The following is an 11,844-nucleotide window of genomic DNA, read 5'->3' on the forward strand; positions in this document are numbered from 1 at the left end:
TTACGGTGTCAATTTAAACCTGGATTTGGGGCTAGGTTTGGAGGAAAAGCACACAGGTGTACAGGACTGGACTTTGTGAGCTTTTTGTGGGGTCTGAGGGCAACTGGTTGGACTTGGGAGATTGGAGAGTGCGGGGGCTGTAGGGAGTAGTTGTTAAGGGGCTGGGTAGGCAGTTGGGGGGTGGGATCCTCATTCTTTGTACCCCTCATCAACGCTGTCCCCCTCCTACCGGAGGTGGAAAGCCACTCAAGTTGGGTTCCGTGGTATGCCTGAACACGCAGCTATTACTGAGCAGTATCTGGGCAGTATTTCTAATGCGTTCCTGCAGAGACAAGCGAGCTGTTCTCAGCATCCCAACAGCGCCACGGTTCTCTGCTGCCCTCCTCTGGCTGCCGCGCAATACGGCAGGCACTGCCCGCGTGTCACGTGACACAGGCACGTGCCAAAGACCATGGCTGCGCCCTGTGCGTGTGGCTGCTTACGTTCACTGCGTGGCGTGGTGTCCGGGGCAGCTGTTGAAGCCCGCCCAGCAGCTCCTGGGAAACTCGGTGCTGTGTCGCTTGGGGGAACCCCGGAGCCGCACTGTGCAGGGACGGCTCCACTCCAGTTCCGTTGCCGCTTTGCTCGCCCGCACTCCTAACTCCATGAGTCAGGAGAAATCCACGCCTACTTTGCGTTCTCGAACACATGCGCACTACTACTGGGGGGCGTAATGACAATAGAGATCGGCGGATTCGCGGAACAGAGCGGTCAGAACTGCGATACGCCATTTCCGCATTTCCGCGCGCATGCGTCGTGCTGTTTTCCGGCTCTAATCAGCGCCTGCAGTACCGAATTCTCTTCAATAGGCGGCAGCAGCGAGCACTGCCGCGCTAGTGCGCTTGCGCCGTTCTAGGGCGGGTACCTCCCGGTCACGTGCAGGGCTAAGCCAATCGGGTGCCGGCGCACGTGCAAAGACTTCTGGGAGCGAGAACTGTCCGATCCTGGGGCGGCACCGGGCATGAAAACGCAGAAGTAGAGAGAAGCGTATTGTGTTCCAACGGGGAGAATGTTACTGAGCTAGCAGTCCGAGAATTAAATGTTCGTCCGCACAATGGTGTATTAAAGAAATAGGTGCTTTTTATTCGACTAAGGCGCATGCGCACTACTGCTGGGAGGACTGATCACCATAGAGATTGGCGGACTTGCTGTTCAGAGCGGTCAGATGTGCGATACGCCGGTTCCGCATTTCCGCGCGCATGCGTCGTGCTGTTTTCCGGCTCTAATCAGCGCCTGCAGTACCGAATTCTCTTCAATAGGCGGCAGCAGCGAGCACTGCCGCGCTAGTGCGCGTGCGCCGTTCTGGGGCGGGTACCTCCCGGTCACGTGCAGGGCTAAGCCAATCGGGTGCCGGCGCACGTGCAAAGACTTCTGGGAGCGAGAACTGTCCGATCCTGGGGCGGCACCGGGCATGAAAACGCAGAAGTAGAGAGAAGCGTTTTGTGTTCCAACGGGGAGAGTGTTACTGAGCTAGCAGTCCGAGAATTAAATGTTCGTCCGCACAATGGTGTATTAAAGAAATAGGTGCCTTTTATTCGACTAAGGTGCATGCGCACTACTGCTGGGAGGACTGATTACCATAGAGAGTGGCGGACTTGCTGCTCAGAGCGGTCAGAACTGCGATACGCCAGTTCCGCATTTCCGCGCGCATGCGTCGTGCTGCCTGCAGGACCAAACGCGGCCCTCGGCAGGTCCCCCTATTGGCCGCGTGGGGGCAGTAGACACCACGCAATGAACGAAGTGAAGCCGCAGCGCCTCCGGTACGGTATTTTTGCTCAACGGATGGGAGCAGCGGCGGCCACCGCGCCGTTGCGCATGCGCGGCGTTGGGGCGGGCGCCTGTCAATCCCGTCTCGGGCTGCGGGATCCCCCCAGAGTCCTTGCCGAGGGGGAACTGTGTGTGAGGATGTGGGGCTGAGTCAGTGAGAAAAGTGCTGAACCCACTGTTGGTGTCATTGATAAAGGTGCTGAAGGTCTTGACATAGTCCAGCACTCCAGTCTGCATCACTGCCATTGAGAGAGGTCTGTACCTCACGAAAAACCCCTCGCTCATTTATATTTTACGGAAACAACTCCACCCCCAGTTGAGTCTCCCCCTTAAGTCCCCCCACCGTCACCCAAGGACCCTTTCCCTCTAGCCTCACGGGACTAGCATGCCCCCCAACCCTGCCTGTACAAACAGAGACAGCAGACGGACATCGGCTCTGCACTCCTCGTGTTTGGGTGGTGGGAACATGCTGAGGACGTTTGGGAACAACCTGGGATGGGGGTGCCCTCAGGCCTCCCCCCGCAATAATTGGGCCAAAGGAATCAAAGCCCCCCAGCGCTGGCACCGCACATCCACACGCCCCTCCCGCCCCCACAGCAGGGCCAGGCCGCGGGGAGGCAATGAGGCAGCTGCGACCCACCCCACGTCTTTGTCCCCTTCGTCCAACACGAAGGGGGTGAGGGTGGCTGGGGGAGGGGCCCCTTCGCAAACCACCCTGGTCTCGGGCCCTCCTCCCAAGGTTTCCCACATGGCATCAAACATGCGGCGTCGCCTGCGGGAGTCCCAAGGGGAGGGCACGGCCAAAGGTCGCAGCTGAGCCGCCATGGGTAAAGGCAGGGGGGGCAAGGAGGTGACAGCTACTGTGCCCCCCAATGAGCTGAAAACAGCACTGACCGGCAGAACTGGGGGAGGGGCACAGGAAGGGCGCAGGGTGAGCCCTAACTCGGCACCCCCTGGCCCCAACCTCACCAAGCGGCTCTGTGCCCCCCCCACCTGCAGCAGCAGTGCCAGGACCTGGAGCTGGGGAGGGGAGGGCACCTTGTGAGGCTCCAAGTGGAGGCGAAGCTGCACCCCTCCCGGTGCTCCCCCTTGTGCCACTGCCCTTCCGTAACCCCAGGGATCAGGGGGGGCACCAAACGGAGGGGGGAGTGGTGGAGGGGGAACACGCAGGTGATGGAGGCGGAAAGGAGGGAGGACTGAGCGGAGGCTGAGAGCTGAGCCCCCGCCCCCTTCTGTGATCACCCGAGGTGGGGGCATGTGCAGTAGGGGGGCAGACAAGATGGTGACCAATTTAGGAGGACCCAAAGCAGTTGTTAAGGCAGCGTGAAGCCCAGCCCGGTCCCTGACGTCGAGGTCCCTCCCTCCGATGGCTTGTGGGGTTAAGGGAGGAGCTCCATGGGGCAGGAGGGGGGCGGCAGCGCTCAGCACTCCCTGTCCCCCCCTCCAGTTGCTGCCCCCACCCCACTGGGCAGTCAAACGCCGCAGGTAACGGATGCACACTTTGGGCTTTGGGGGGCCGGGTGCTTGTGCCAATACTCTCAGGTAGCCCCGTAACACCTCCTCATTTTGGGGGAGGGGTGCCCCCAGCACCCCGTGTCGCAAAGCAGCTCCCAGAGCCCCTCCCCAACCCCCCGCCTCCCCTGCCACCTCTAAAATCTGGGGGGCAAAGTGGGGGCACCGCAGCAGCAAAGCAGTGGCGGATGCAGTTAGCTCAGCAGGAGGGTCCCCACTGCCCCCCAGGTGCTTAGATAAGGCCACCATCGCCCGGCAGAAAACACCAGGAGGTCCCCTCCCTGCCGCCAGCCCCATCACCAAAGCCTGCAGCCAGCAGCTTCCCCGCTCCCCTTCATCCCCCCCCCTGGAGCAAGCAGCAGCCGCCAGCTCAAGGTGGGGCAGGAGGAGCTCGGGGGGATCAGCGCAGGTGGGGAAGAGGCTAGCGGCCAAGTGGGGGGGCAGGGGAGGCACGGGAGGGGTGCCGAGGCAGAGGAGGAAGAAGAGGCGCAAGGAGGGGTGCAGCGCTGGGTGCTGGGCTAAGGAAGCCAAGCGGTGCTGGAAGGGGGCAGGAATGGGGCACAGACCGCCCTGGCACCCCCACAGGGCAGCGTGGAGCAGTGCTGGCTCTGCAGTGGGCAGAAGTTGGTTTAGAACGGGGGAAGAGCTCGGGGGGGACCTCTTGGTGCCCCTCAGCACCCACAGGAGCTGGGCCTGGGCTGCAGGCGTCAGGAGGAAGGAATGGGCAAGGAGGCGGCGGGGAGGGGTGGGGCCGGGATCTGGAGAGGGAGTGCCATGAGGGTCCTTGGGATCCTGTGGTGCTTTGTCATCTGGATCCCTAGAATCCAGTGAAGCAGTGGCACAGGGATCCATGGGATCAGGTAAGGTGTCATGAAGGAGAATGCCTGGGTCCTTCAGTGCTGTGCCACGGGGATCCTTGGGATCCAGTGGTGCTATGAAGAAGGGATCCCCGGAATCTGTAAGTGCTGTGTCGTGGGGATTTCTGGGATCCAGTGAAGCGGTGCAATGGGATCCGCTGGAGCTCAGTCTCGTGGTGATGTGAGGCTCACCAAGACCAGCTGCAAAGGTAACACAAAGATTCCTGTAATCCAGCACAGAGGAACCATGGGGACCGAGCGGACGACCGTGTGAGGGTGGGCTGCGATCCGGTGCTGGGGTGGGGAAGGACCCACCTGCATTCCCCATGGCGGTGCCGGGGGACGGCCCAGGGTCTGTTCCAGCAGTGTGGCAGGATTCATCAGGATCTGGTGTGAAAGAAAAGAGGAGGGGCTCACCAGCTGCACCATGCAGCACTGAGGCATTTCTCTGGATAGTCCCAGTCCCACCATAAGGTTCACTGGGATCCTTCCTGTTTTCAGTGCAGGGATCCCAGTATGAGATTCCCTGGGATTTTTTCCAGTCCCACTGTGAGGGCTCCACTGGGATCCTTCCTGGCCTCCATAGAGATCCCCTGGATTTCTCCCAGCCCCATTCTAGGATTCCCCTGGATCCGTTCTAGTACCAATTCAAGAATCCCTGGGATCCCATTACAGGATTCACTGGGATCCTTCCCAAGCTCACCGCAGAGCTTTCCCACTTTGGAGATTCTTTGGATCGGTCCCATTGCAGGGACCTCCCAGACCCCTGCCAATCCTACCATGTGATTCCCCTGGATCCCACCCCATCCTATAGTGGGACCCTGTTCCCAGTACCAGTGCAGAGACCCACCACGGATCCCCCCAAGAGTCATCCCCAGTCCCATTCAAGGGATCTCCCCCACCCCAGCTGCTCACCTTCCGCTAGCAGCAGGACCAGGGGCTGCACGGCAGAGGTCACAGCCAAGCGACCCAGCAGGGACCTCCGAGCACCTGGGGGCAATACCCTGGGGGGGTCCCCAGGCCCCCGTGCCCTCAGCAGTTCCCGCAGGCATTCAGCTGCTGCTGCCGGGGCCCCCCCCTGCTGCACCCCCTCAGCTTCCTGCAGCAATAGGGCCACAAAGGGGGCGACGACCGGGGACCCCTCCACGCCAGTGGCCAGCAGGACGGTGACAGTGGCCAGCAGGAGGAGGGCGCGGGGGGGGCTCGGAGGGGTGTGGGGCAACATCAGCAGCTCCAGCAGAGCCCCGCACACCGCAGGGACCCCCCCAGGGCCCCCGCACAGCTCCCGGGGGAATTCCAGCAGTAGCAGCAGCAACTCCATCTGCGGGAGGGGAAAGAGGGTGTCGGGGAAGTGAAGGGACACAGGATCTCCGTGGGGACACAGCTGCCGCGCCATCACGCCACCACCCCTCTAAGGACACAGCCGTCCCACTCCAGGTCAGTACCACCCGCTCCCCAGGGACACATTAGGGTCGTCTTCCTCCGGGTCGCGGGGCTGCGGGACCCAAAAGGCGGGCGGAACCCCAGTGCGGCGGATCGCGTTGCCGGGGGGTTGGGTTGGAAAATGGGAAGACACCCATTTCCGCAAAGCACGAACTCCCGCTGGGGGAGCGGTTCCGAGGGAACCCACGGGGGATAACGGGGGAAGAGGAGTGGGGAGACCGGAGCAGCCTTACCTGGTGGCGCGGCGGGAGGGGCTGGGGGCGGCGGGGGACGCGCAGCGCGGGGGCGACTGAGCAGCTGTGGGGGCCGAGGGCCGCCGCCAGCCGCCCCCAGGGCCCCGCCATGGCGCCGCGAGGCGCGACGGGAAATGGGGCGTGGCGACCGGAAGTGGGGCGTCCCTGGATGTCTCTAGCCTGGTCCCGCCCCGCCCCGCCCCGCAGTCCGCTATAGCCCCCGTTGGGCCGCTATAGTCCCCGTAGGACCGCTATAGCCCTTCACAGTCCCCCTATAGAGCTCCTATAGCTCCCTTAGATTCTCTAGAGACGCTCAGAGCTCTCCTATAGCTTTCATAGATTCCCTATGGTCCTTATAGAGCCCCTATAGAGCCCCCGTAGCCCCTATAGAGCCCCTAGAGTTCCTGTAGAATCCATACAGCTCCCCCTATAGCCCCCAAGAGGTCCCCCTATAGCCCCCAAGAGATCCTCCAAGAGGTCCCCCTATAGCCCCCAAGAGATTCTCCAAAAGGTCCCCCTATAGCCCCCAAGAGATCCTCCTAAAGGTCCCCCTATAGCCCCCAAGAGATCCCTTCTAACTGCTTAGAGACTCTTGTAGCCACCATAGAGCTCCTGTAGCCCTTCAGAGACAGTTTGTGTGTGTGTGTGTATGCAATGGGGTCTGGGGGTGACAGCAGGCGTCGGAGGTGGCTCGTCCCTGTCCCCGGGGCGCGGTGCAGTGACTCAGGGCCAGCCAGGCCGGTTCCCCCGCGTCTCCCCCCCCCCACTCCCTCCCTCTCCTCGTCATCCCCTGAGGTGACACCGCCCCAGCTAGGTGCGTGAGGCTGCCGTGCGGCCACATGTCCTGCGAGGTCCCCATTGCCCCTCTCCATCTGTCCCCCTATGTCTCCTTTCAGTTCCCCAATATCTCTGTCCCCTTCATGTACTCCTATCCATCCCATTGCTGTCCTTCAGTTCCCATCCCCACATTCCTATGTTCTCCATGTTCCCACATCCAGGTCCTCTATATTCCCCCAATGTCACCCCCATATTATCCCGTTTTTATCTCCCCATCACTCCATGTCCCCCATCACTGTTGCCATGTCCCCAATTCCTCCATCTCCCTGCCCCCCCCATACGTTACGTTCCCCTGTGTTCCCATGTCCCTCCATATCGCCCCATGCCCTCGTGCCACTCCCACGTCCCTCCACGTCCCACCCCATGTCCCCATTACCCTCCGCGTCCCCAGGGCCGGGGCGGGGGCTCCCCGTTATTTCCCAACGTGGCGCCCGCCCGACCGGCTCCAAGCTCTGCCCTGGCTCAACCGGTCCCTCCGGTCGCGGTGACACCTCCCGGGGCGGGACAGGCGGTGCACAGCCGGCACTGCACAGCCGGCACCGGCGCCCGGCAACGCACAGCCGCCCGCTGCACCAACAACCGGTGACACACGAGCAGCACCGAGGGGTGGCAGGCCACCGACACCAACCAGTGGCACCTAACTGGTGAGTGGCAGCGCCCAAGCAGCGGCACGCAGCCGGTGATGCGCAGCACTTCATGGCTCAGTGACGGTGACACTACCGGGTGCTGGGGGACCACGCAGCAGCGGTGACACTGCTGAGTGCTGGTGACACGGCGTGGGGTTGTGCGGTGCTGCCGGGGGCTGGAGGCACTGCTGTTTGCTGGTGACGCGATCCAGGACAACGCTATCGGTTGTTGGTGACACAACGTGAGCCTGCGTGGTGACGGGGGCAGCTCCTGGTGACGCTGGATCCAGGATCAGATGCACTGGGACGTACTGCGGTCGCAGGATCCTCCACTGGAACTGATTGAGGATCTGGAGCTGAAGCAGTCGAAATACACGTGATCCGGGATTCAAAGCGACCGAGGGCCAAGTGCTGGAATCGACCAAGGATCTGGGATCTATAGCTGCTACTGACCAAGGATTGGGGATCTGGGATCCAGTGCTGAAATTGGCCAAACACCCTGACCGGGAATCTGGGATCTGGTGCTGAAACCGATCGAGGAGTAGGGATCTATCACTGAAGGACTGAAGATCTACCGCTGAAGTGGCCTGAGGATCTCTTGCTGAAAGTGACCCTAATCCATTTACCTGGAGGCTGAAGCTGCCCGAGGAGCTGTGGTCTAAAACAAAGGCAGGATCTGGGTTCCAGCTGAGGGCTTGGGGATCTATTAGGGGTCTGTTGCCCACCATGCCACGTGCCTTCTTGGTGAAGAAACCATGCATAGCCACGGCCAAGCGCAACTGGAGTGAGCTGCCGGACGAGCAGAGAGCAGAGATCTACGTTCCCAGTACGTGGGGATGGATGTGGGGGGGGCGAGGGGGGGGAGCAGGCGCTGGGGAGCACCCAGGTTGGGGTGGGGGGACCCAGGGTTTGGGAGGGATCTGGGTAATGTGGAGGGCATTCTGGTGATGTGGAAGGATACCCAGTTTTTGGGGGGAGTGAGACCCAGAGGGGACTGAGGTTGTGGTGGCCCCTGTTTAGCCCCTGTCCCTCCCCCTCCAATCCCCACAAACACCAAAACAGGCGTTGGATGGTGATTAACCCCCTAATGACAGGCCCAGGGCTCAGCCCCTCCCAGGTGGGGCTGAAGCCACGCTGCCACCACCCACCGGTGCCCATCCCTACCCCGAGGGGACCATGGGGGGAGCCAGAAGAGAACCGGGGAGGGGGGGGGGGATGTGGGGGGTCCTGCAGGGGGACATAGGGTCCCTGGGCAACAGGATGGGGTTTATGAGGCACTCGGGCAGTTTAGGGGTAACAGGACTCCAGAATGGAAATGAGGGGGACAGCTGGGGGCGTTGTGAGGGGCAAGGAGGGGAGATATGGGGTCCTTAGACTTGTATGGGTTAGGATATATGGCACAAGGAAGGGGACTTGGGGTTGTTAGACAACTTTGGGGTGGGATATGGGGAATGGTGCTGGTGGGTCTCTAAGCACTTCAGTCCCTTAGGGAACAAGGGACACCCCAGGGTGGAGGGAACACCCAGAAGTCCATGTCCCTACTAGGTCCCATTGGGGGGGGGGAGGGAGTGGGCAGGTGCTGGCGTGGCTCTCCCCCCCCCCCCCCAGGGCCCACACCCGCCAGAACCCCATAATTTGGGGCGCTGCAGCTGGAGCTGCCCAACCGGTCAGGGGACCCCAGTACAGCAGGAGTGGAGGAGGGGGGGCCCTAGGAAATGCAGGGGGAGTTGGACTGGAAATGGGGTTGCAGGGGGCTCAGCTTGCACATGGGATTACAGGCCTTCATTTGGGGAGTCCCTGCTGGGGGATCCCATTTGTGGGGTGTTCATTAGGGGGTCTCCAGTTTAGGGAGTCCACATTCGGGGTGCTATTTGGAGAACCCCCATTTGTGGAGTCTCCATTCATGGGACCCCATAGAGGGTCCCTTTTTGGGAGTCCCCATTAATGTTCTCCACTGGATAGTCCCCAGTTCTGGGGGGTGCTGTGTCCATGGGCAGGTGCAGGACACCCCCCTGACCTGTCACCCCCAGTTTGCCTGGGGGGCTGCGCCCTGCGCAGGGACCCTGAACCGGCAGTGGCAGAAGCCCCCACGTCCCCCGTTTGCCCCCTGGACATGACACTGCGGGGGGGTACCTTCAGCCCGGCCCCGCTGCCCCCCACCCCCTCCCGCGCCCCGCACGGCTCCTTCCTGCACGCCAAAGGAAAGGTAAGGCTGGATGGGGGGGGAGTACGTAGGTGGGGGGGATCTGGAACTGGGATAGAGTCTGGAGTGTGGGAGGGGGAAGGGTATCAGAATGGGGGATAATAGGGGTGGGGGCGGGGCGGGGGGGCAATTCCATGACCCCAATTGGGAGTCCCTATGTTTGGGGGGAATCATAACTGGAGAGGAGTACCTACAACTGGGGGGGGGGGGGGGGGGGGGGAGATTCCTTGTTGGAGGGTGTGCCCACGTCTGGTGGTTCCTCATAACAGTGGGTCCCCATGATTGGAGGTCTCCATGCCTGGGGAGGCTCCCCATGACAGCGGGTCCCCACGTCCGGGGCTTCCCATGTCCGGGGCTCCCCTCAGTGCCCCCCCCCCATTTGTTGCCAGGTACCCCCAGGCCCCGTTGGAGGCCCGCTCCCCATGGTCGTACCCATACCTGGAGGCATCCCCGTCCCCGGGGGGGTCTCTGCGGGGGGCGAGCTGTTCTCCTGCCCCGTGTGCCAGAAGAGCTTCGGGTTCCAGCGGATGCTGAACCGCCACCTCAAGTGCCACAGTGAGGTGAAGCGGCACCTGTGTCCCTACTGCGGGAAGGGCTTCAACGACACCTTCGACCTCAAGCGGCACGTCCGCACCCACACGGGTGAGTGGGGGGGGCATGGGGGGACGGGGATGGAGATGGAAAGCGTCCGGGGAAGGGAGCGGCACAGGCAGCGTGCACCGAGCCCTTACACCCCCCTCACCCCTCGTTCCCTGCCCCCTCCCCAGGTGTCCGTCCCTACAAGTGCAGCCTTTGCGAGAAGGCGTTCACGCAGCGCTGCTCGCTGGAGTCCCACCTGAAGAAGATCCACGGCGTGGCCCAGCGCTACGCCTACAAGGAGCGGCGTGCCAAGCTCTACGTTTGCGAGGAATGCGGGGGCACGGCCGACAGCCAGGACGCCCACCTGGCCCACCTGCGCCAGCGTCACCCGCACAGCCCCCTCCTCGCCAAGCTGGCACGGAAAGCCGCCGCCGCTGCCCCCCAGCCCCGCGCACCCCCCGCCGTCGCACCCCGCCTGCTGCCGCCCCCATAGGGACGACGCCGAGCCCCCACACCGCTGTCCCCGCCCCTTCGCGTTTGGGCCCCCGCCCCCGTCGGACATTAAGCCACGCCCCGTTCCAGATCTTGTCCCGCCCCTCGGGCAGGCCCCGCCCCCAGCTCTCCTCCCCTCTCCTCCCCTCCCCTCCGGTGCTCTGTGACAGGGGAGGGACCCCCCCCCCCCCCCCCCCCCCCCCCCCCATAAACCCACCCCCCATAAAGCTTTCTGTGGCCATCGATCGGCTCCCGGCGGTTCTGTAGGGGCCGGATCCCGTAGCGGCGGTTCTACAGGAGCAGTTCTATCGGGGCCATATGGCATAGGACGCCTCCCAGCACGCGGGGGTGGGGTGGGAAGGCGAGGGCACCCTATAGCCTTCGTACCCCACCCCCGTCTTCCCCCAGGGATGCGAGGCGAGGGAGTTAGTCCAGTCTTTATTGCCCAGGGCTCTCCCTCCACTCTGGGGGGCCGGTGCGGAGAGCAGACAGGGGTGAGTCCCCTCCCGTCCCCTCTCCCTTCCAGGTTTGTTCCCGTGGAGGAGGGGAGACAACCCTCACCCCAAATTCCAGTCCTTTCCCAGCCTTTGGTCACAGACTCTGTACATGTACCCCCTCTCCCATTCTTCTCGGCACGATGTGCCCCTCCCCAAAATCCAGAGGAGAGGTTTGATGGAGGGCGTTTGGCATCAATATCTGGGGCAGCAACAGCTGAGAGGGGGTAGGACCCCCAGAAAGCACTGCTTCCCCCTAAGGCAGCATGGCAGGGCTCACCCCCTCCCCACGTTTCCAGGGCAGGGTTTAAAGTAAAGAGGGGGGGGTCTAACCTCCCCCCGAGCTAAGGTTGGAGGAGGGGGGTCCAGAATCTACACCCCCTCCCCACAAAGTGTGCTAGGAGCCCCCCAAAAAGGTGAAGCACTCCCCCCATTACGGTGTTAAGACCTCCAGATTAGTGCAGCTCCCCTCCCCACAAAAAAATAAAGTGAAGAACATGATGGGAATGAGAACCCTCCAAGGGCGGGAGATGCCCTAAAGAGGTGAACCCTCCTTGAAATGGGTGGATCCCCCCGGGAAGGGGTCAAATGCTCACAAAAATGGGGTGAGGATGTCCCCCAGGAAGAATAATCCCTGAAAGGATTGAAGCTCCCTCAAAATGGGGTGTCCCCCCCCAAAATATGGTGATGCTCCCCTTTATAGATAGGGTCATTATCCCAAATTGTGGTGAGACCCCCAAATCAGGGGAAGAACCTCACAAA

The 11,844-nt window shown here is 62.3% G+C and overlaps 1 protein-coding gene across 1 annotated transcript; it reads left to right on the forward strand.

Annotated features, from left to right (window-relative positions):
- The first annotated feature begins 7,911 nt into the window (after positions 1-7,911).
- Positions 7,912-10,634, forward strand: OVOL1 (ovo like transcriptional repressor 1). Its single transcript, XM_065732248.1, has 4 exons — positions 7,912-8,140; positions 9,345-9,520; positions 9,907-10,159; positions 10,285-10,634. Exons 1-4 carry the CDS (start codon positions 8,041-8,043, stop codon positions 10,587-10,589), a joined length of 834 nt encoding a protein of 277 aa, XP_065588320.1. The 5' UTR covers positions 7,912-8,040; the 3' UTR covers positions 10,590-10,634.
- The last annotated feature ends 1,210 nt before the right edge of the window (positions 10,635-11,844 follow it).

This window comes from Cyrtonyx montezumae, unplaced genomic scaffold (genome assembly GCF_038088225.1).
Source record: "Cyrtonyx montezumae isolate F1298 unplaced genomic scaffold, pur_monq_1.0 scaffold_158, whole genome shotgun sequence".
Lineage (NCBI taxonomy): Eukaryota > Metazoa > Chordata > Aves > Galliformes > Odontophoridae > Cyrtonyx > Cyrtonyx montezumae.